This window comes from Aristolochia californica, unplaced genomic scaffold (genome assembly GCF_029961685.1).
Source record: "Aristolochia californica isolate CCGP_79_NKW_82.1479 unplaced genomic scaffold, dmAriCali1.0.hap1 SCAF_3, whole genome shotgun sequence".
Classification (NCBI taxonomy): Eukaryota; Viridiplantae; Streptophyta; class Magnoliopsida; order Piperales; family Aristolochiaceae; genus Aristolochia; species Aristolochia californica.
Window position 1 is genome coordinate 45,402,347 of NW_027181992.1, and position 23,482 is coordinate 45,425,828.

Consider the following 23,482-nt stretch of genomic DNA (forward strand, 5'->3'; position numbering starts at 1 on the left):
ACAAAATAATGAAAATCTCATTTGGGCATGTGAAGTTGCAGTCGATTGCAACAGAAGCTTGATAATAATGGAGAATACATGGCCATTGTTTGCTAGCAGAACCCTTTCAAACATGTGCGAACAGAGGAGCTTTCAGAAACCGAGAGAGACGATTCTTAACAGTCTCCGACATTTTTGTTTAGAAAAACTCTTCCATATTCTTTAACTTTATCACTCGCTTTAATGATTTCCAGTCGATGGCATCGGAAACTGAAACAGAGCTTCGATTGGTTGACGGGGATGATTTCACTGAACCATATCTTATTTAAATAATCTCAAATGGCCGAGTTCCACCTCTCTTCTTATTTGCAAGAGACAACAAGCACAGTAAGACGCTAAAACCATGACCGAAGCAGCTACTCCTAAACGTGAGAATTCCATTGTCGACAACAATTTAAAAAGTTTACAGCTTCAGCGATAATCGCACACGAATGATGCAACAGTTGATGACACTGTAGGCATTGATATTGATCTTCTCCCCTACAGAAGAAACACAAATTTCTCCGGCTCCTTTATTCTACTGCATCTGTTGAAACATACACAAAACATCAAGTTATGGTGTCTGAGAATGGAGAAGAAGAGCACATTTACAGATCGGAATAGTTGAAGAATGGGGAGAGCAGTTTACCAAAACAATCCCTTCCAGAAGTACAAGTGGGTCTCCTTGGTGGGAGCTGTTGATGAGGGGTTCGCTGTCAACAGATTCAAATCATCTTTCAGTTCAAACGAAAATCCCAGCAAAACCCTCATTGGATACGATTCACCCATCATTAAACAGATTTTTTTTTTGTTTACTGTACTATGATTCTATCCATTTACACATATCGACACAAGGTACACTTGAAGCCCCTCCACCCAACTGATCAATCATGAATGGGGTTCGTCTACATCTGCCAACCACTTCTCACAGAATACTAATTTTCGGACCCAGCACCAAATTACCTACCTTGCTGCATCATTGCAGCATCCGCACTGGTACCAAACGTTGTCACAATGATGGGAACGGTATGAAACGATTATCAACGTGGATCGAAAACGGGAACTTCGACAAAAAAGAAAAAGAAAAAAGCAGAGGAATCAATGAACTCTGTCTGGTTATTGTAATCTGTATGTACCTGAAGCTTTGGGCGTAAGGACTCCACCATGTTTTTGGATTTCTGTCCGACGCTGGCTCCTTGCTATAATCCCAGAAAAATGGGAGTATTATTGGATGTTTAGTAAAGTAAATGGAGTTGTTTGTGGAGGGTTGTTCACCTTTCCTAAAGCCCAGTCAGCAGAGTCGAAGAAAGCGCGTCCATTATCCTGCAAAGAAGTTGTTGGAATGCGAGATGTCAAAAGTTTGGTGACTTGTGCAAGGAATTCTCTTTGATTTTTCGCCAATGGGTTTCGTTTCTTTACCTTGGAGATCAATGGCCTCTTCTTCGGCATAAGCTCTCCGTATTTCTTTCCAAATATGGCTCCCTGTTCGCATACGTCAAATGGGGGTTAATGGGTTTAATCTAATGCAGTTCATCGTCGTCCCTCTAGTTTGGCGTGATCCGGAAAAAAACGAAACGTTTAAGATTTGCTTGGAGAATTAACACAGCCATCAAGGAATCTGAGGGATAATAAACAGTTCATGGATTCTTCCCTTCACAATGTTGAAGGTTCATGGAAACCGATTTGTGTTTTTCAAAACAGCGCAGAAACAGCCTTTTTCCCACAATAGAATGTATAGAGGGCGGAGAAGGTCGACAGAAGCATCTCAGCAGGATTTAGAAACAAAAAAAAAAAAACTCTTTTTGACGAACAACGGCGGAAGACTATCTCTTACCTCCTCATGAGACACGAGTTCTTCCCCTCTGCTACAGCCCGCCATCTCCAGCTCTTCGACGGTGCCTGAACAGGAAAGACACATAATAAGCAGACGAAGGAAAGGAAAATTTTCAGTCAAGTCACCCACTCACCACCTACAACGACGGCCTCAATTTTCAATCACTGCTACTTAATATAAAAATGTAATTGGTTAAATTCAGATGAACGCGCAAGAGAAGCATGAAACAGAAACATAAACCTAATTTAGCTTGCAGGAAGGACAAATGTCTATGAATGAAGAGAACCCAAGTATTAACAGAGAAGAAGAAGAAGTTACCTTTACTTGAAAGAGGGAGAGAGGGTGAGCGGGCTCGCAAGTGAGAAGAAGAACAAAGGAGTAGAGTTAAATGAAAGAAACTCGGAGGAATATGTGCTTTAGGAAGAAGCAGAGGTTAGGGTTTTGTTGAGTGTCCAGGGAGAGAAGATGAGAATATTCATCCATGCATGTGGAAACTCAATTTCAATCCATCTCAGAAGCGTATTTCAGGAAAAGATTATGGCAATTTGCAGTTAGGATATCCCCATCCAAATCTCTGCTACAGTTCATGTCTATTATCCACTTACGCCATTAACGTACTCCTTCACGTGCTCCTCTTCGTCGGCAGCCGACACCGCCCTCCCCCTCTTTCTCTCTAAAAATCAACTCATGGTCCCATTTGATGCTCTGCTGGCAACCTCACAAGCTTGCCACGTATGGACATATCGAACCAGAACCACCCTGAGTTATCTCTAACCAGGTAAGTGGATCAGACGAGAAGACGGTATCCATGAACTTATCCCTGAGTTCTGCCTTTTGTTTTCTGTGAGCAGTGGAGAAGAAAATCCTAGCGTCTGCGCATTGGCAGAAGACTGATCTTCACTCATTCTGATTACATGATAGTGGTCCCTTGAAGATAGGAGGATCTTGAAGTCTTGGAAAAATTGACCCTGTCGAGGGATTTGAAGTCTCTCATTCAGTTGCGCATTACCTGTTTGTGGAAATGTCTAACCAAGAAATTGCTCTCGCAGGAAGAAGGCTTATTGAGATATTCACGCTAGAGATTTGGTTTCCGTCCAGCTCTCACAGTTTGTTTTTGGGGTTTGTGGACGATTTTGTTGACGAACGGCGTAATATCTTCAATCTTTTGTGGATATAACGATGATGGGATCGTCAAGCATCATCGAGTTCTGCTTGACATTATTCACCATTGTTTCACCGGAAAGGAAAGATTAAAGATTAAAGAATGTCATATTTGGTTATCATTTCGTGATTGAAGAAGCAAGCGCTAGGCGGTGCTTGGTGGACCTAAACCGGAAAATAATTACCGCCGGTGAACTTGTTGCAGGTGCCATCCATGCAAAAATGGAGTCATTCAATGTTTAGTTATGAATCGCTGCCTGTGGCTGTCAATGGTTGACATTGATCACATCGTTGAAAAAAAAAAGGGGGAATCGGCAAGAAAAAATACAGCAAAAGACAATTCATCTATAGAAACTGTCATAGATTTGCAGTAGAGATCAGAGACCTTCGTCTCTAACCCAGACATTTTCTTTTAAACTCTTTAAGGACAAGTTGATTTGCCTTTAACTCCTACAATTCAAATCCAAACGGTGATCTCTGAGCTGCTTTTCTTATAAGGAAATACTGGTATTGAATGAGATCACGAGAGCACCACATTAGCCAGACCGTCAGTCCGCCGCTGCTGGACGCCGTGTAAGGGACAAATTACAGACCTTGGCATTGAAATGAAACCGGTCGACATCGTTCCAGTTGTCGTAGGTGGTGAAGTGCTTGCAGCCAGCGGCTACTTTTAGCCGGAGAACGCGCGGCCCGTAAGGCTGCTGCAGGGAGTTTCCTATCCCCGGCCCCATCTGGGGTCTCTGTATATGTTCATGTTCAGGTTCGAGTACGTCTGTCCGGCCATAGCTCCATTGTACATCGCCCGAATTCCATCGGAGACCACCTGCCAGGTAGTGGACGACAGTTAACGTTATCTCTCGTTGACAAACAACTGCTACGTCGTTTCATCTTTCCATGGTGGCCGGAATAGGAGAGAAAAAGAAGACGATACGGGGGAATGGCAGTCTTTTCGTACCGATACGAGCCTGAGATGATAGTCCCGCGAGACTGAACCTAGCGGTCGATGTCTGCTTTCCGCATAATGTTAGACTTGATGTCTAATAATAATATAAACATCATAGAAAATAGATATTAAATCCTTCATAATTCCATTATCATGAAAACCATACATATATCATAGAATTGAAATAAGAAGAATAAAGAGAGAGTACCTTTCATCTTGAAGAATATAAACAGAACTTGAAGTGCACAAGATAATCTTTTATACTTCGTTTACAAGTGATAAGCTAGCTCCCGTTCAGCCAGACTGGGTGTGCATATAGCCTTAGCCTCACTTGTAAGACCATGGAGGTTTATATAGAATTTCAAAGGGTGCACTAATGACTTTTCATAAGGACACATCCTCTTAGAAGAGATATATCCTCTCAGGAGGGATACATCCCCTCAATAGAGACATATCTCCTTAGTCCCAAGGGATGTGTCCACTAAGTCAATGTACCCATTTAATCTACCTCTACAGGGGGATGTGCTGGCCATTATTCCCTGTACTGAACATCCAATGACAACATCTAGAAGTGGGTCCCACGCCTCTAATATCATGGTAATTTATTTTAAAAATGATAAGAGTTGACTAGGTTTTCTTTCTCTAGTCCCTCTTCGAATATCCATTTGGGTAGAATTCTCTATATTAGAAGGAGATTCAGAAGAAGACATTTCAACACATTCTTCCAAGTGAGACTTCATACCTAAATCTTCATCACAATCAAATCTATCCTCAATGAATTTTACATGTCTACTTTCAATAATCACCTTCTCCTTGGGATCATATAACCTATATCCTTTCGAATGTTCAGAGTACCCAACGAATAAACATCTTCGAGTCTTAGCCTTCAATTTGTCCTTAGGATCAAGTTTTAAAACATGAGCAACACATCCCCATACTTTAAAATGGTTAAGACTAGGAGTTTTGCCTGACCATACCTCATAAGGTGTTTTCTCAACCGACTTTGAAGGCACTCTATTTGAGATATAGGTAGCTGTCAATAATGCTTCGCCCCAAAAGGATATTGGCAAATTTGCAAGTGCCATCATAGATCTTACCATCTCTAGTAAGGTTCGATTTCTCCTTTCAGCAATACCATTCTGTTCAGGTGTATAAGGCATGCTAAACATATGGATAATCCTTTTTGACTTGCAAAATTCAGAGAATAACTCCGAACAATACTCTCCACCTCTGTTGGTGTGCAATGTTTTGATCTTGTTTCCTGTGACATTTTCTACCTCCAATTTGAAGGTTTTGAAATAATCTAAGGCCTCATTTTTTCTATGCAGTAAATATATTGTTCCATATCTTGAGAAATCATCTATAAATGTGATAAAATACGAATGACCATTACGAGTATTCACATTCATAGGTCCACATATATCAGAATGAATAATATCCAAAACATGAGAACTTCTTGAGCCTTTGGATGGAAAGGGTATCTTTGTCATTTTCCCATATATACAACACTCACAAATAGGAAAATCATTATGTGAAAGATTTTTCAATAATCCTTGTGTCACAAGTCTTGTAATTCTATCTTTGTTTATATGCCCTAGTCGTAAATGCCACAAATACAATTCATTTTCTTTAATATCCAAAGAAGTAGAAACATTGAACACCATATTTCCACTAAGTTGCAATTGATATAGACCAGAATTTCAAAAACCTCTCAAAATAACTTTATCATCTTGTAACATAAGAAACTTTCCATTTCCAAAGTAAAATGTAAATCCAAGTTTCTCAAGACAAGATACAGATAATAGACTTCTTCTCATAGAAGGAGCATAAAGACAATGTTCTAAATCAAAAAACTTATTATCAACAAGCTTTAGCCGGTAAGTGCCCACGCCTTCCACAATGGCCTTTTCATCATTTCCCATGTAAATAAAGCTTGTTTTGTCCTCAATCTTTCTTAGCTCCTTGAAACCCTGCAACTCATTCGATACATGAACAGTTGCACCAGAATCAGCCCACCAACTAAAAGGCTTGATATAAATAGTACAAGTTTCAAGAGATAAGGACTCACTGGTGTTCTCCTGTTGCCCTTCTTGCATGGTTTTCAAAGCCCTACAATACTTCTTTATATGTCCTGGCTTATTGCAGAAGAAGCAAACACGTTGATTTCCATGTACTTTAACCCTTTGTTGTTTTACCTTTTTGTCCTTGAAGTTTTGAAATCGAAAGTTCTTTCCCTTCTTCTTAAAATTCTTTTTCTTCGGCTTCAAAACTACGTTAGCACTAGGTGAAGGTTTATTTAACTCAATACTTGGATTGAGTCTTTCAGACTGGTGGTCGATCATATTAACCAAATCAAATATAATCCACTTTGTCTTGGACAAAGAATAAAAGTCTTGAATATATTTGAGAGATTTGGGTAAAGAGTTAATAATAGTGACCACTTTAGTTTCTTCATCCATTGGTCTACCGTGATATTGTAACTCATCTGCCATGGCAAGCATGTCATTTACATGTTTTCTCACATCAGCATTTTCTTCTCATTTGGCACGAGTGAACTTTTGCCATAAGTTATTGATGTGAGTAGACAACTTTTTACCATATTTAGCCTCAATCTGGTCGAGAATCTCTTTTGTAGTGGGGACATGAAAATAAGTCATCAAGAGAGTCTCACTTAGAGCCCCAAGAATATGTGACCTAGAAATTTCATTAGCATTATCCCATTCCTTGAATTTTCTAAGGTCCTTCCTATACTGTTTCAGATTATCAGGGTAGTTTATTTGGGAAGGTCTTTGAGGAGAAGTATCCACTTTGATAATTTTATCAAACCTATAGCCTCGTAGCATTAAGTCAACCCATTGTGACTAGTTCACATAATTAGTCCCATCAAGTACATTTTTCTTTAGGGACTCAGCAAAATTATGTCCACTACTGGATATTCCTGTCATCCAGAAAATATTTCAATATTTGGGAGAACATACACTAATTATAAATACTTCAAATAGCCAAATAACATGGAAATCCTATTCAAAATACAATTCTGGGTAATAATAAACCCTTAAAACACATTCTGGTTCATTATATTAGTAAAAACCCGGTTTGGTTCATGATTATGAGTCATCACCGACCCGGACCGCACAAGCCTGCACCAGCAGGCCCGTGGCCAGCAGCCCGCGCACAGTAGCCCACACATAGCAGGCCCGCGCACAGTAGCCCGTGCAGCAGGCCCGCGCACAGCAAGCCCACCTGCGGCGCCAGAACCTAATAAGCCTAAATTAGGCTTATTTTCATTCACTAATAAATAGCAAAAAATTCCAAAAAAATTATGGAAAAATATAGAAACCTATAATCTATCTCTATAATACCAGCAGAGGCATTATTCACTTGTATTTGTTAGACTTGATGTCTAATAATAATATAAACATCATAGAAAATAGATATTAAATCCTCCATAATTCCATTATCATGAAAACCATACATATATCATAGAATTGAAATAAGAAGAATAAAGAGAGTGTACCTTTCATCTTGAAGAATATAAACAGAACTTGAAGTGCACAAGATAATCTTTTATACTTCGTTTACAAGTGATAAGCTTGCTCCCGTTCAGCCAGACTGGGTGTGCATATAGCCTTAGCCTCACTTGTAAGACCATGGAGGTTTATATAGAATTTCAAAGGGTGCACTAATGACTTTTCATAAGGACACATCCTCTTAGAAGAGATACATCCTCTCAGGAGGGATACATCCCCTCAAGAGAGACATATCTCCTTAGTCCCAAGGGATGTGTCCACTAAGTCAATGTACCCATTTAATCTACCTCTACAGGGGGAGGTGCTGGCCATTATTCCCTGTATTGAACATCCAATGACAACATCTAGAAGTGGGCCCCACGCCTCTAATATCATGGTAATTTATTTTATAAATTATCTATTTGAAACCATAATTCTAACACAGAACACGTTAGTGCGGGAATAGAGTAAAGATCATGTATGCACCTGCTCAGACACAGGCCCCATTGGGATTCTGTTTCAGTAAGCACTACGGGATTCGGAGCCATTGATATGTGGATTTGAGGCACCGGAGCTGCGTTGTTGAGAGGGATTTTCTCCACTAACGTGAGCGTCCGGATGAGATCCAGCACCCGCTTGTGGATGGGCATATTGGTTCGGCAAAAGGAGAAGTTTCTGGCATTCCCAACGCAGGCAAATGCTGGACGGGACGTCGTAGGGGACAGAAAAGAGCTGATAAGGGAGAGAATGAGAAAGAGAGACAAGGAGAGGTTTGGTTGGAAGGGAAGGAGTGACGAGCGCTTAAATAGAATTCTCCACATCGGATATGGCTACCGAATAGGCGCAAAAGTTGGGTTGCAACAATCAAACAGTGGCAAAAGGAAGAGAGAGAGAGAGAGAGAACAGCCACGAAGACGATAACAATGGTGAAGCGCTGTATTAGAATGTTATTATTTTATTATTTTGTAATATTTGTATTTTTACCATTTTACCCTTCTCCATTGTATAAAACCCTAAGTTGTAATTTGTAAACATATGAATGAAAAATCAATTTATTTTTTACTGTTCGTCTTCTCGACTTCGCCTGCCCGACGACAAAGCTCAACGGCTCTTTTCCGTTTGAGGTTTTAATACGATATCAGAGCAGTCAATCCTTATTCTCTAATTATCTCCGGACGACAGACCTCTCCTCGTCTCTTTCCCCAAAATTTTCGGCGACTGGTTTCGACCATTGGAGTTCAGCAGCGGTGGTTCTCACTCCGTTGATTATTTTTCCATCTGGTTCGGCCATCGGCATCCCAGCAAAGAGGTTAGTCCTCGTCCCTCCTCTAATTTTATTTCGTCTAGTTCCGTTATCGAGAGGACGGATTTCGGCGAAGCTTTTCGGCCTTCGGCAACCTATTTTCGGCCATCGGCGTTCTGCAGCGGCTGGTTTCTCCCTCCGTTGGCTCCGTTGGTTATTTCTCAGCAAAGAGGTTAGCTTTCGTACCTCTTCTAATTTATTTTTTTCTCTTCGTCTGGTTCCACTGCCGATTAGTTTTTCTGTCTGGGTGTTTCTATTCTTGAGGAGATACGAAACTGTTGGCAATGGTATTGGCAGTGGTAGATTGAAAAAAAAATTTAAGCGATACAAAACTGTTGGCAGTGGTAGATTTTTTTTTCTGGCTGGTCGCGAAGGTACTTTTTCGCGCAACCTTCACTGTTGGCCTTGGAGAAAATATTTGTGTTGGATCTGTTTGGTTGGAAGATTTGTGTTAAGATTTGTGTTGGATTGGTTTGGTTGGCGTAGCGTTCACTGTTGGCTTCAGGTGGAGAATTTTTATTGGATTCTGTGGTTGCGTACACGGCTTTAATTTCTCGGTGAATTTTTTTGGCGTTGCACTGGTGGTCTGCTTCGGTCAGTGCTCCATGGAGACTTACTCATCGACGACTGCTTCCGATTCAGGTCTTCGTAATAGTTCATCTCCTTCCGTTTTTTAAGAACCATCGAACCCATATTATATTCACCACTCGGACAGCACCGACAAGTTCTTGTCTTGCAGCTGCTCACCAGTGAAAATTACATTAGTTGGAGTCGTGCAATGTTGATCGCCTTATCCGTGAAGAACAAAGTGGGTTTTTTCGATGGTTCCATACCTAAACCTCAAAGTGCTGATCCTATTTTGCTTAACTCTTGGACCCGGAATAATAACATGGTCCTTTCTTGGATCTTAAATTCAGTTTCCAAAGAAATCTCTGCGAGTGTTATTTTTGCTGCTTCTGCCCGAGAAATTTGGCTAGACCTTCGGGATCATTTTCAACAGCACAACGGCCCGCGTATTTTTCAGCTTAAACGAGAATTGATGAACTTGCGTTAAGACAAGGATTCCGTTAGCACTTATTTCACTAAGCTGAAAACCATTTGGGAAGAACTAAGCAATTACCGCCCTAATTGCTCTTGTGGGATATGCTCGTGTGGTGACGTTAAAAATCTCACTGATTTCCACCATATGGGGTATATCATGTCATTCTTAATGGGCCTTGATGACTCTTTCTCCCAAGTTCGTGGTCAGCTACTCCTCATGGATCCGATGCCCCCTATTAATCCTATTTTTTCTCTGGTTGTCCAAGAGGAACAACAAAGGAAGACTACTCAAGCCTCGGGTTCGCATACTCCCACTGACACGATGGCCTTTACAGTTAAATCTGGGAAGACAGAAATTCATAAACCTAACTCACAGTCCTCTCAGAGATTTCAATCCAATTACAGTGCCCCCTAGAATCCGAATTACAATGCTCCTCGGAATCAGACTTACAGTGGTCCCCGGAATCAGAACAAGGACAAATATTATTGTACTCATTGTAAGATTGTTGGTCATACTATCGCTCATTGTTTCAAACTCCATGGCTATCCACCTGGCCCCGCACCCAAAACCAACCAAAATCCTCATGCTACTGCTCATCAAGTTTTTATTGCTGATGATAGCCAAGGTTCTCTTTCTGTTAGAAGTTTTGTTCAGAATCTGGACCCTACATAGCTCAGCAACAGTCACTACTACTCCGACATCTTCTACATCCAACTGCTTGGCAGGTACTTGTTTTTCTGTAACTTTAAATCCTCTAATTTCTTCACCTCAATCATGGATTGTAGACTCAGGAGCCACTAGACATATCTGCTCTCACGCTCATGTTTTTGTTTCCTTGCATACTATCCCACACATTACTGTTACTTTGCCCAATAATTCTCAGTTTTTGGTTCACTTTGCTGGTGATATTAAATTGCATTCTCACCTTATGCTTAAAGACGTACTGTTTGTTCCTCAATTCAAATTCAACTTGATCTCTGTTAGTGCTTTAGTTACTAACTCTGGCCTCATAGTAAGTTTTCTTCCTGATTGTTTTGTTATCCAGGATCTCTCCACCCAGAGGACGATTGGCAAGGGTGACAAAATCCAAGATCTCTATGTCTTCAATGCTCAAAATTTGAATTATGTTTCTCATGTTTTTGTTAACAATATTTCTGCCCATGTTTGGCATAATAGGCTAGGACACATTTCTTTCAAGAGACTTGATTTTTTGAAGGATCAGTTAAACTGAGATATAACTAGATTACATAAATCCAATCCTTGTTATATTTGTCCTCTCGCTAAACAACGTAGATTATCTTTTGAATCTCATAATCATTTGTCAACATGTCATTTTGATCTTGTGCACTGTGATAGTTGGGGACCATATCAAAATGTTTCTTATACTGGTCATCATTTTTTCTTAACTCTTGTTGATGATTGTACTAGATTTACTTGGATCTATCTATTGAAGACTAAATCTGATGTTGTCTCTGTGATACCGCATTTTTTTAACATGGTTTCTACGCAGTTTAATGCCAAAATCAAGGTTTTTCGATCTTATAATGCACCTGAGTTATCCTTTGTTGACTTTTTCAAACACAAGGAGTTTTGCACCAGTTCTCATGTGTTGAAAGGCCTCAACAAAACTCGGTTGTTGAACGTAAACATCAACACCTTTTGAATGTGGCTCGATCGTTGTTTTTTCAATCCCGCATCTCCGTCCTTTTTTGGACCGAGTGTATTCTTATTGCAACTTTCTTAATTAATCAAACTCTTTCTCCTCTCTTACGCCATAACACCCCCTTCCATTCGTTCTATAACACTTCTCCTGATTATTCTATCTTCCGCATCTTTGGCTGTTTAGCCTTTGTTTCCACCTTAGCTGCTCATCGCACCAAGTTTCACCCTTGTGCTCGGGTTTGTGTGTTTCTTGGTTATCCAGCTGGTGTGAAAAGTTATAAATTCTATGATGTGGAAACCAAACAGGTTTTCCTTTCCAGAGATGTCATGTTCCATGAGGAAGTTTTCCCTTTTCATACTATCACACGTTCAGATCAACTTACTGATCCCTTTCCTGATTTAGTTCTGCCTCAGTCCTCCCTCCAAGCTCATCCTTTTCCTTACCTCAATTCTTCCCCTATTCCTGTTTCTCCCGTTATTTCTGATATTCCAGTTGATGGTCATCCACTTCATGATCTTCCCACACTTGTTCCTTCCTCATCCGCTGGTGCTTTTCTTCGCACATCTACTAGGAAGACTCATCCACCTCATTACTTACAAGATTATCACTGTAATTTACTTATTGGTTCTCCTCCATCTGTTCCACTCTCTCAGCCTTATCCAATTTCTAACTCTATCTCTTACCATGCCCTTTCTGATTCCCACAAACACTTTGCACTCAGTCTCTCTTCTCAGGTTGAACCTCAATATTATCATCAAGCAGTGAAGTGTCCTGAATGGAGGTTAGCTACACGTGACGAGTTGGCCGCTCTGGGGCAAACAACACCTGGACTGTCACTCCTCTGCCCCCTAATAAACATACCATTGGATGCAAATGGATTTATAAAATCAAACTTAACTCTGATGGTTCTCTTGAGCGACATAAGGCTCATTTGGTAGCTAAAGGCTATACCCAACAAGAAGGTATGGAGTTTGTCGACATTTTTTCTCCAGTAGCTAAATTAGTAACTGTGAAGGTTCTTCTTGCTCTTGTTGCCTCCCATGGTTGGCATCTCGCTCAACTTGATGTCAATAACGCCTTTTTACATGGTGATCTTTTTGAAGAAATCTATATGGATCTCCCTCTTGGCTACCTTCGACAGGGGGAGTCATCTTCCTCTCACAACAAACTAGTTTGCAAGCTTCACAAGTCCCTTTATGGTCTCAAACAGGCTTCACGCCAATGGTACTCAAAATTTTCTCACGTTTTAATCATCTTTGGTTTTCTTCAATCGAAATCCGATTACTCTCTTTTCACAAAAGGACATGGCTCCTCCTTTGTCGCCCTCCTGGTTTATGTGGATGATATCATCTTTACTGGCCCTTCATCTAGTACTATTGCTGAGCTCAAACAATTTTTGCATACTCAGTTCAAGTTCAAGGATCTTGGTTGTCTTAAGCACTTCCTTGGTCTTGAAATTGCTCAGTCCAAGGCCGGTATTGTGCTTTCTCAACGCCATTACACCTTATAATTACTTGAATACTCAAGTTACCTAGCTTGTAAACCCACTAGTATTCCCATGGATCCCAAGCTTCCTTTAACTGCCACTGACGGTGACCTACTTCCTGATATAACCCACTATCGACGGCTTGTTGGGAAACTTTTTTACCTCACTTTACCTCGCCCCGACATTATTGTTGCCGTTCACAAGCTCACTCAATTTGTGGCCCAACCCCGCCTTCCTCATCTCCAGGCAATACATCACCTGCTTCATTATCTCAAGACCAATCCTGGTCAAGGTTTGTTGTTTTCTTCTATTTCTTCCTTGCAGGTACGCGCTTACTCTGATGCTGATTGGGGATCATGCCTTGATTCTCGCCGATCTACTATAGGCTTTTGCATCTTCATTGGTGATTCTTTAGTCTCTTAGAAGGCCAAAAAACATACCACCGTCTCTCGCTCCTCCGCCGAAGCTGAATATTGAGCTCTTTCTTCCACTGCCAGTGAACTTATTTGGTTACAGTAACTTCTTCAAGATTTTCAATTCAAAGTTGACTCTCCTGCGCTGCAATACTGCGACAATCAAGCTGCGATACACATTGCTTCTAACCCTACATTTCATGAGCGCACCAAATATATTGAAATTGATTGTCATTTTGTTCGTGAACGTGTTACTTCGGAGTCCTCAAGTTACTTCCCATTCGTTCTCAGTACCAGCTAGCCGACATGTTTACTAAATCTCTCCCTTCTACCCACCTTTTTTCTTTATTGTCCAAGATGGCTGTCAAGGACATTTACAAGTCACCTTGAGGGGGAGTATTAGAATGTTATTATTTTATTATTTTGTAATATTTGTGTTTTTACCATTTTACCCTTCTTCATTGTATAAAACCCTAAGTTGTAATTTGTAAACATACGAATGAGAAATCAATTTATTTTTTACTGTTCGTCTTCTCGACTTCGCCTCCACGACGACAGAGCTCAACGGCTCTTTTCCGTTTGAGGTTTTAATATGCTGGAATTCTACCATTTTAGATATCTAAAACGAGGAAATCGAAGTAAAACGTTTGGGGAATACTAGTGGTTACTTGGGCCAGGAGGTTTCAGTTTTTTGTGAGTGGAGACCACTTCCGTTTCACGCTTTGAGCTCTGGAGAGGTGAACTAACCAAGGACATGAGAGCAAGAGAGAAAACACAGAAAAGAACATTCCAGCCATTTTAACATAGATACATACCATTGCTCGGCGGGAATAAAAAACCCTAAAATGAAATCAAATTCGATGGCAATAGTGAGCTTCTATTTTAGATTGAATTTGTTGGGAGATCTCATTCCACAAATTGAAAATTCACAAAAAAATATTTTTTATGTGATTTTTTTGCATTTTTTTCTTTTTTTCACCTCTTTTTCCCTTCTCTTTTTTCCTCTTTTCATTTGTCCTAGGGCAAGAAGAGAACTCAATTAAGAAGTTATCGCTGGGAAGGTCCAATCAGGTCCGGTTTTAGTCGGTTTATCTCAATTCTGAACTAATCCAATCCGGTCTATTTTGATTTGGTTCCATCTGATCCAAGTTGGTCCTATAAGGGCCGGACTTGACTACTTGTTTAATCATGTTTTTAATCATACTTTTAATTGTGTTGTTTAATCATGTTTTTAATCATGTTTAATTATGCTTTCAATGTTGTTCTGTTATGGTTTTTAAGTATATAAGAATATAATTTAATCTAGAGCCACATACTTTGACACAATGCATTAAAAATGAGCATAATACGAATTTTAATTTTTTTAATATAAAACTAAAACAAGGTGCATTTTAAAAATAATAGCAGCAATTACATATAAAATTATAAATAATATGAAATAAAAAATCATAATATCGTGCATAACACATAAGATGCTAGGTCAAATTTTAGCTTAAGTAGATGGGGGCAATACTTGTCTTTTTGCATTACAAGTCTTTCGTTGTTATAGAGTAATCAATTCCCACGAGTATCTAATGTCTTACATTTATCTTGTTCGATTGGAATGTGATTACTTATTAAATATATCATAATATATACTTTAGTATTATGTAAACTTTGGAATTTTTATTTTGTCCAATAAATTACAAAAATACTAAATATACATGTACAATTCTTGAATTGTCCTGTATGATAGTTTGGGATTCGTATGAATGTTTACTATTGTTAGTATTATAGTTTAAGATACTTATCAATGCATCTATCTGCATCTCCCACAAATTTCTTTTGAGTATTATACTATGTACTTAGTTGACTAGTGTCCACTAGGTTCTGGTAATGGCATGTGGTACATGCACGTTAACTAATTACATCGTTATAACATGAGGGTTGTAGGGAGATGCTTCTAAAATTTCGACAAGTATCTTAAATTATAAGCATACAATTGGGAGTCCTGGATGGACGAGGTGGAGTCATGAACTCAAGTGAACAACGAAAACTGGGAACCATAGTCTGGGACCTCTACCATCTACACTTCAATGTGTTAAAGTAAAGTATTGTCTAGTATAATTGTGGCTACTTTGTGGGTTTTTATATTTTGTTACAATGCAAAAAATGGATAAGACCGATTAAATTTGTTCATTGGAAGAAGTCGAAGAATGTAAGGGATTAGATGCATTTATACGTATGACTGACACCAATCGTATAGAGGACAAGACAATAAGATGTGTTGTCAAAATTATTTATTAAACAATGAAAAAGTATTTTAAGAAAAGAAAATGATTAGATTAAAAATGATTTATCCCCTACAAGCGAAATTGAGAATTCACTAGCAGAGGTTGCATATCTCTGCCAACGAATTTAAGGCAAAGGATGCACATTAGAACCAGGGAAATCAAAGAAATACTCTTAAGGAGAAGGTGGGTATATTGCCAGTGAATTTGATAAATTGTTGGCAAAGATTCAAAACCCTAGCTAGAAAATTTTTTTATTTTTGTTGACAAGGTTTCAACTTCTGCCAGCAACTAGTAGAACAAATTTTGCCAGTGAAATTTCGGTTTTGAGAAGGTTCTACCAATAAAATCTTAACTTCTACTAGTGAAAATTTCCCTGGTAAAATTCTTTTTTTTTTGTAGTGTTAGAAAGAAAATGTCAATCATTCTTGTTAGGACCGAAGTCATAAGCATTGAAAATCAAGAAAATGAATGGGCAGGAAAACAAGGATAAAGTGTCACGCCTGAATCTAACTCGGAGAATATCGGACATGATGCTCTTCATTAAAAGGTGGTAAAAAAAAATTCTACTTACATCATTTTAGCATTTTGATACCTATCATATTATCATACTCTCAAAGAAATACTCCTAAGTTCACAAAAATATACACACTTTGATGGGCATAGTATTAATCTCCTTATTGTACATCACATACTTGTACATATTCCAAATATCCTGAGTAATTGTAATTTTAAAACATATAATTATCTAAAAAACTCAAACGCTTACACCCACCCATTCTCCTACCTATGATTCCTTAAGTGCTTCCGCTCGTGTATGAAACTAGCTAACCGACTCTCTTATTCCCCTGAAAAAGTGTACACATAATTTTCAATATTGCAAATAACAATTACTTGAAACATATATTCAGAGACAGAATTTGCTACTGATCCATAACTCTCAATTCTTGTTATAAAACATTAGTCAAAGGTCTCATCAACACAAGAATAACAACCTAGTTGTTCCACCTTTACAATTTCCTTTATACACTATCATTAGCACATATGGGTTTAAAAACTTGTAGAATCAAGGCAAGATAATCTTTCTTAATAAAGGTATAGTATATAAAGAAACTCATAATTACAATATATAATAACTGATTCAACAACAATCAATTGGAAGAGTATCAACTTTTGTCTAATTATTCATTCTCTTCCAAATTAAAAATCCAATCATTCTTATCCAAACCTATTAACAGAAGAACTCATAATAGTAATTATAACACATGCAAATGACCTCAATGATGGCTACCCATCAATATGGTCATGGAATTGCACACAAATTTAACATCGATGGCACCAACTCATTTCTCTGACAATCATAAATACCAGAATCTCAAAGTAATACTCACATTTAACCCCGATGAAGAGAATGGTCTACCACAAGGCATGTAAACATAATTTTAACGGTGTAAAATAAATCATTTTATCATATTCCAAAATAATCTCTAACTCAATAAGGTAAATTATCGTTGCATCATTCACTTCAGTTCTATTTCAAAATCTTATCCATTTTCATAACATGTACCTGAAACTAAGTACAATACTAAAACACATATATTAAATGAATCCCAAACCACCAATGTGCAATAAACTTAATTTCTATCTCCATTGTGAGCCCTTCTAATAGTATATGGCATAGGCTATTTTCAAATTTTATCCATTCCACCAAAATTACCCACTTATGTTTTTGTTGATTCACATAAACATCTAGTAGCCCCACTTGTAAGATTTTCGATGGCCCATTAGAACAAACTAATAAATTTAGTACAACCATATTGAGATCCACACAACCATAAAAGTGCCTTCGGGTGAGCTTATTTCTACCAAGCATGGTTTCATATACTTTAGAAGGCATAAAAGCTAATTCTCTAGGACTTCATTCACAACCCTTCAAAACATACATTCTTTCTTGAGGCTTGTAACTCTTGAGTTTTCATCAACACTCTTGTATAGTGATACAAAAAACCAGGGAGCAAGGCTCAACCAGGATGTAAGTTGGCTTCTTAGGCTTTCCCCAAGTTAATATAAGGCAAATTAACAGAATATTGTAATTGCATCCCCTTAATATTTTTAAAATAATCATATACGGTCACTTCACGAGTTATAGGCTCACCATCCCCATTCCTATTTCTCTCTTTTAAGGTAGATTTTTAGTCATCAACATGAGTAACTGAATACTTAAATTTGCAGATTACGCAAGTAATAATTTCCAACCATAGAACATCCAACTCTCTAACATGTTTATATATGAATGAGCAAGGTAGCCAACAGAAAAAGAAGAGCATAGCGTTCAAATGAGCAAACAAGAAACTCACAATTGCTCGTTATAGAGCCTTTCACTCAATCTCACAATCTTGCACTTTAGTATTTATATGAAAAATCTTTACCCTAACATTTTTCAGCATTCATTTGGCCTTTGTTCGATACCCAATTAGTCCAGTACAAACTTAACAAAAACAGGAATTTCAGAAAGCCTAATCATGCATAAATGATTTCAAGCCCTCAATTTCAACAACCCTATTCAACACCCAATTAATTATGCCTGAAATGAAGGAGTATGTGAAATTTCAAAAAAAAACGTAAACCACTTCAACCTAAATCACAATCTTCAATTTTGCTATCCCACATTTACCTTCAACTAGTTATACACAAAATACAAGGAACCATAAAATTTCAGAAGTCGAAATACTTCTAATTTAATTCAAATCTCAATTCATATCTACATATCAAATGGCCGTTTTAAGCATGGAAAGTGATAGGGCACCGGGCCCTGATGGCTTCAATGGAGATTTTTTAAAAAGATTTTGGCCTCGGTTCAGGGAGGATATCATAGCAATGATTCATGGCTTCTTCAACAATGGTATCACCTTTCGTAGTATCAGCGCATCTTTTATTGCCTTAGTTCCGAAGAAAGCTAGTGTTGAGAAACCAGAGGACTTCTGGCCTATCAGTCTCGTCATAAGTGCTTATAAGATTATAGCCAGAAATTTGGCTCATCATTTAAAAGCTCTTCTCCCAATAATTATCCACAGAGGGCAAGGCATTTTTTTCTCAAAGGAAGAGAGATTTTGAACTCCACTATGGCAGCACATGAACTCATTGATCATTTCCAGCGTAATAAGGATCCAAGAATTGCTCTGAAGCTAGATCTTGAAAAGGCCTTCGACAGAGTGAATTGGATCTTGCTCGATGAGATAATAGAAAAATAGGGTTTTGGTGAACGATGGAGATTCTGTATCAAAAGTTGTGTGGACTCGGCCTCTTATTCTCTTCTCCTCAATTGCTCAGTTTGTGGATGCTTCAAAGGGAATAAAGGAATCAAACAGGGTGATCCGCTTTCCCCGCTTCTATTCAATTTGGTTGGTGAATTCCTATCTACTATGTTTTACTCGGTTGGCAATCTTGGGTGGCCCTCTCCTACTAGTACCCAACAGGCTTTTAATATTCCCATACTTCAGTATGCAAATGATAGCATCATATGTGGAATAGGTAACATTGGCAGTGCTAGAAAGATTAAAGCGGTTTGGGTCTCTTCGAATTAGCTTTTGGGTAGAAAGTCAATTGGAAAAAGTCCTCTCTGATGGGCTTCAATGTTAGCCCTGAGCTCCTTGCAGAGATGGCAAGTATATTTGAGTGCTCTACAAGCCACCTACCAACAACCTATCTTGGCCTACCATTATTCAATGGTCGTATTTGCAAGAATCTTTGTAATCCATTGGTTGAGGAAATTGAATCCCGGCTAGCAACCTGGAAGGGGAGTCTACTTAGTAAGGCTGGAAAACCCATCCTTCTCAAGTCTTGCATTGCAGGCATTCCAAACTATGCTTTATCTTTTATGCCCTGTCCTACATCCATAAGTCTATGGATAAGCTCAAACAAAGATTTCTATGGAAGGGATCAAGCGATGCCTTTAAATATCATCTAGTCAGATGGGATGATGTATGCTTGCCAAAAAATATGGGTGGTCTGGGAATTCGGAAATCCAAGGATATGAATCAATCACTGCTTCTAAAATGGTTATGAAAGTTCAATACCCATTCTTCAAATTTTTGGAAGGAAATGGTTCATGTTAAGCTTGGGGGTGACTCTCATTGGTGGATGTCATGAAGTAATCAGAGAGGTTTATCCTCAATATGGAGAGCATTATACTCTCTACTTCCAAAATTTTCTTCTGCAAGTACTATGTTGGTAACGGCAAATCACTCAAGTTTTGGGAAGATTTTTGGATGGGACAGTGCCATTATAGATTGCCTTCAGAAGTCTATTTCTCCTCTCATCTCGTAGAGACATATTAGTAGCTGATATTTTTGAGGGGGGTAGTATGAGCCTTCACCCTAAAAGGGGTCTTTCAGATACTGAGGCTCTGGAGGCTAGTCGCTTGATGGACTCAACTATCTCGGTTAAAATTCATCCTTTCGAGGCAGACAAGCTCGTTTGGTGGTCGAACAAAAGTGGCACTTTCATTGTATCATCTGCATATGGTTTCATTAATGGCTGGAATTTGTCTTTGAGGGAGCATGAGATCTATTTCGTATGCCGTCTATGTGCTCCTCCAAAGATAAAATTCTTCATGTGGAGTGCCTATCAAGGCAATATTCTCTCGGCAGACAAGCTTAGAAGAAGATGCCACCCCTCAATTGACCCCCTTGTGCCCTTTTTGCAACACTGAAGTTAAAACCATAAGCCACATTTTGCTTCAATGTATATTCTCTTGGAAGGTGTGGACTTCCATTCTTAGTATGTTGGGGTTACAATTCTGCATGTCGGCTGATTTGATCTTGTTCAGTAAGTCGCTCATTGGTACCCCTTTGCCTGGCCTTGAAAAAGTAATGTTCTCTGTTTGTGCTAGTTTCATTCTGTGGGGGCTTTGGAATGAGCACAATCGAAGGTGATTTGATGCAAAAAGTCAATCTGTAGATCGGGTCACGGATCGAGTGGTGGGTCATATATTTAGTTGGCTTTTGACTAAGAAGTCTTTCTCCTCGTTTTTGGGCACCCCTATCCGTAAAAACTGGAGAAATTTGGCTATGATGCACTCTGGGACAAAGTCCCGATCATGTAGGAATGGATTCCTCCTGAGCCCAATTACCTTAAGTTGAACTTTGATGGCTCTTCTCTTGGTAATCCTAAGATTTTTGGTTTCGCAGGGGTTATTTCGGATCATTCCGGTAATCAATTTTTCTCATATGTCGGCCCTCTAGGTATGGGTGGCATCTAGTCGAGCCGAGTTTGATTTAAATATTTCGAACTCGAGCTCGATTAGAGCCAAGCCTCAAGCCTAAAATTGTTATCGAACTCGAGCCCAATAATTTTAACCAAGTTTGAGCCGAGCTCGAGCTTCAATATTCATTTAAAAATTTTCAAAAAATACATGTTTCAAGTTCAAGCTCCAACATACATTTAAAACTTTTCAAAAATACATATCAAATAAATTATATATAAAATTATGCATATATTTTACATAAAATTGGGCATAAATTTTACAAAAAATTAGGCTTGACCTCTACTTAAAATTGGGCATAAGGGTGGCATCGAATCGAGCCAAGCTCAAACCTTCCTATGTTCAAGCCGAGCTTGATTTAAATATTTCGAACTCGAGCTCTAGCCAACCCTAGCCTTGAGCCTAAAATTGTAATCGAGCTCGAACCTAATAATTTTAACCAAGTTCGAGCTTCAACTTACATTTAATACTCTGCATAAAATATATGTCAAATAAATTACATATAAAATTTTGGATACATTTAAAAAAAAGAATGATAGGGGAAGTTCAGGATTTAATCTCGATAATGGATTAGAACGCACCAATATTAATTTGTTTTACCACAAATGTTGTCTAGCTTATTTTATAATTTTTGAATCTGGCCATAAATTTACTATGACCTCCTTAGTGCCCCTAGCTGAAAATTTATATTATAGGAAAAACTAGAAATATTTTTCCTAGGATACATATTTCCAAAAAAACTTTTAAATAAAATCTTATTACTATTAGTGACTTACTAGAAAATTACAAAAAAATATTTTAAAATTTTCTTAGGAAAGTTAAATGGACCCTTATTGCCTCTTCCAGATAAGTAAATAAAAATTAATAATCAATCTAATATATTACTATACTTATCAATAAATTTTTAATCAAATAAAATGTCAAACACAAAATTGCTATGAAAATTGCCTCATGCTAAAAGTATTACAACATCAACTATCAAATACTTATTCAAAAAAAATTATACCGTTTTCTAGCCCATCTTGGTAGGAAAATCTTATTTTGAAAATTATATGATTTTTTTATTATGAATTTTCAATTAGAAAAATATTTCCAAAAAAATGAGGCACTAATAGTCCCTAGAAATGTATTTCTACTAAAAATATCTTTTCAACATTTCTTGAAAAAATCACTAATCTGGCTTCGTTTTTAATAAAATTTTATTACCAACACTACAAATTATTTTGTATGTCACAAAATTTGTCTTTGTGATGGGTCAATTAAATTGAAAGGGTACTCTAGATGAGTCTTATTTACTTAAAAATTCATATTAATAACTGAGTCTCAATGATCAAGTTCATCTCCTTTATCTACTGCTCCCGACTTTCATCTGGCGGCCCTCAAATCACAAAGACTTGAAATACATTATAAGTTATGAACAAGATAAACTTTTAAGAACAAAATTTACATACAATGATTTAAGAACATGGCTCAATTTTACAAGAAAATATTAACAAAATATTTCTCATGTATAAAAATATATTTTTAATAAAATTGTTTATATTTATTTTCCTCAAATTTCACTTTAATTATATTTTTAATTCATTTAAAATTTTTAATATATATTTTAATTTTTTTCTTCACTCTTCTCCTCTTCTTGCTATTTGTTTCCTTTTTCTTTTGTCCTGCAACTCTTATTTATTTTTCTTTTCCTTTTTCCCTCTCCTCCATTTTTTTCATTTTCCTTTTTTTCCTTTTTTATTTATATTTTTATAAAATAGTTTATATTTATTTTCCTCATTTTTAACTTTAATAATAGTTTTAATTCATTTTAAAAATTAAATATATTTTTTAATTTTTTATTTTTTTCCTTCACTCTTCTCCTCTTTGTGCTATTTGTTTCCTTTTTCCTTTTGTTTTTACACTCTTATTTATTTTTATTTTCGTTTTTCTCTCTTCTCCTTTTTTTCAATTTCATTTTTTCATTTTTTTCTTCCCTTATTTTTATTTATATTTTTATAAAATAGTTTATATTTATTTCCTCAATTTTCACATTAATTATATTTTTAATTCATTTTAAATTTTAAAATTTTTTATTTTTTATTTTTTCCTTCTCTCTTCTCCTCCAATTTTTCATTTTCCTTTTTTTCCTTTTTTCTTCCCTTATTTTTTCTTTATATTTTTATAAAATATTTTATATTTATTTCCTCAATTTTCACATTAAATATAATTTTAATTCATTTTTAATTTTTAATTTTTTTTCCTTCACTCTTTTCCTCCATTTTTTCATTTTCCTTTTTTTCTTCCCTTATTTTTTCTTTATATTTTTATAAAATAATTTTTATTTATTTCCTCATTTTAAATATTAATTATAATTATAATTTATTTTTTTATTTTTTATTTTTTCTTTCACTTGTCTCCTCCTTTTTTATCGTTTTCCTTTTTTTCACTTATTTTTTCTTTATTCCATTCATTTTCCTTTTCTTTATTCATTCATCTATTCGTTAAAGATTTATCAGTCTCACATAGGTAAAAAAAGGAAAATAGCATGAGATGAAGGTTTATAAAAGCCTAGCTTGAGGGGAGGCAAAACGTGTT

General features: G+C 37.3%; 1 protein-coding gene across 1 annotated transcript; it reads right to left on the bottom strand.

Moving 5' to 3' along the window:
• Positions 1-283: 283 nt before the first annotated feature.
• On the bottom strand, positions 284-2,495 carry LOC137960428 (uncharacterized). Its single transcript, XM_068808058.1, has 7 exons — positions 2,171-2,495; positions 1,853-1,917; positions 1,438-1,500; positions 1,294-1,341; positions 1,155-1,217; positions 668-731; positions 284-565 (listed from the first exon to the last, which is right to left on the bottom strand). Exons 2-7 carry the CDS (start codon positions 1,895-1,897, stop codon positions 552-554), a joined length of 297 nt encoding a protein of 98 aa, XP_068664159.1. The 5' UTR covers positions 1,898-1,917; positions 2,171-2,495; the 3' UTR covers positions 284-551.
• Positions 2,496-23,482: the final 20,987 nt, after the last annotated feature.

Bases quoted from the DNA above. Each gene is read 5' to 3' on its own strand.
- LOC137960428 (XM_068808058.1), bottom strand. From the start codon at position 1,897: ATGGCGGGCTGTAGCAGAGGGGAAGAACTCGTGTCTCATGAGGAG. The intron at 1,342-1,437 runs GTAAAGAAACGA...ACTTCTTTGCAG, and splicing joins AGAGGCCATTGATCTCCAAG to GATAATGGACGCGCTTTCTT. The intron at 1,218-1,293 runs GTGAACAACCCT...CTGGGATTATAG, and splicing joins CTGACTGGGCTTTAGGAAAG to CAAGGAGCCAGCGTCGGACA.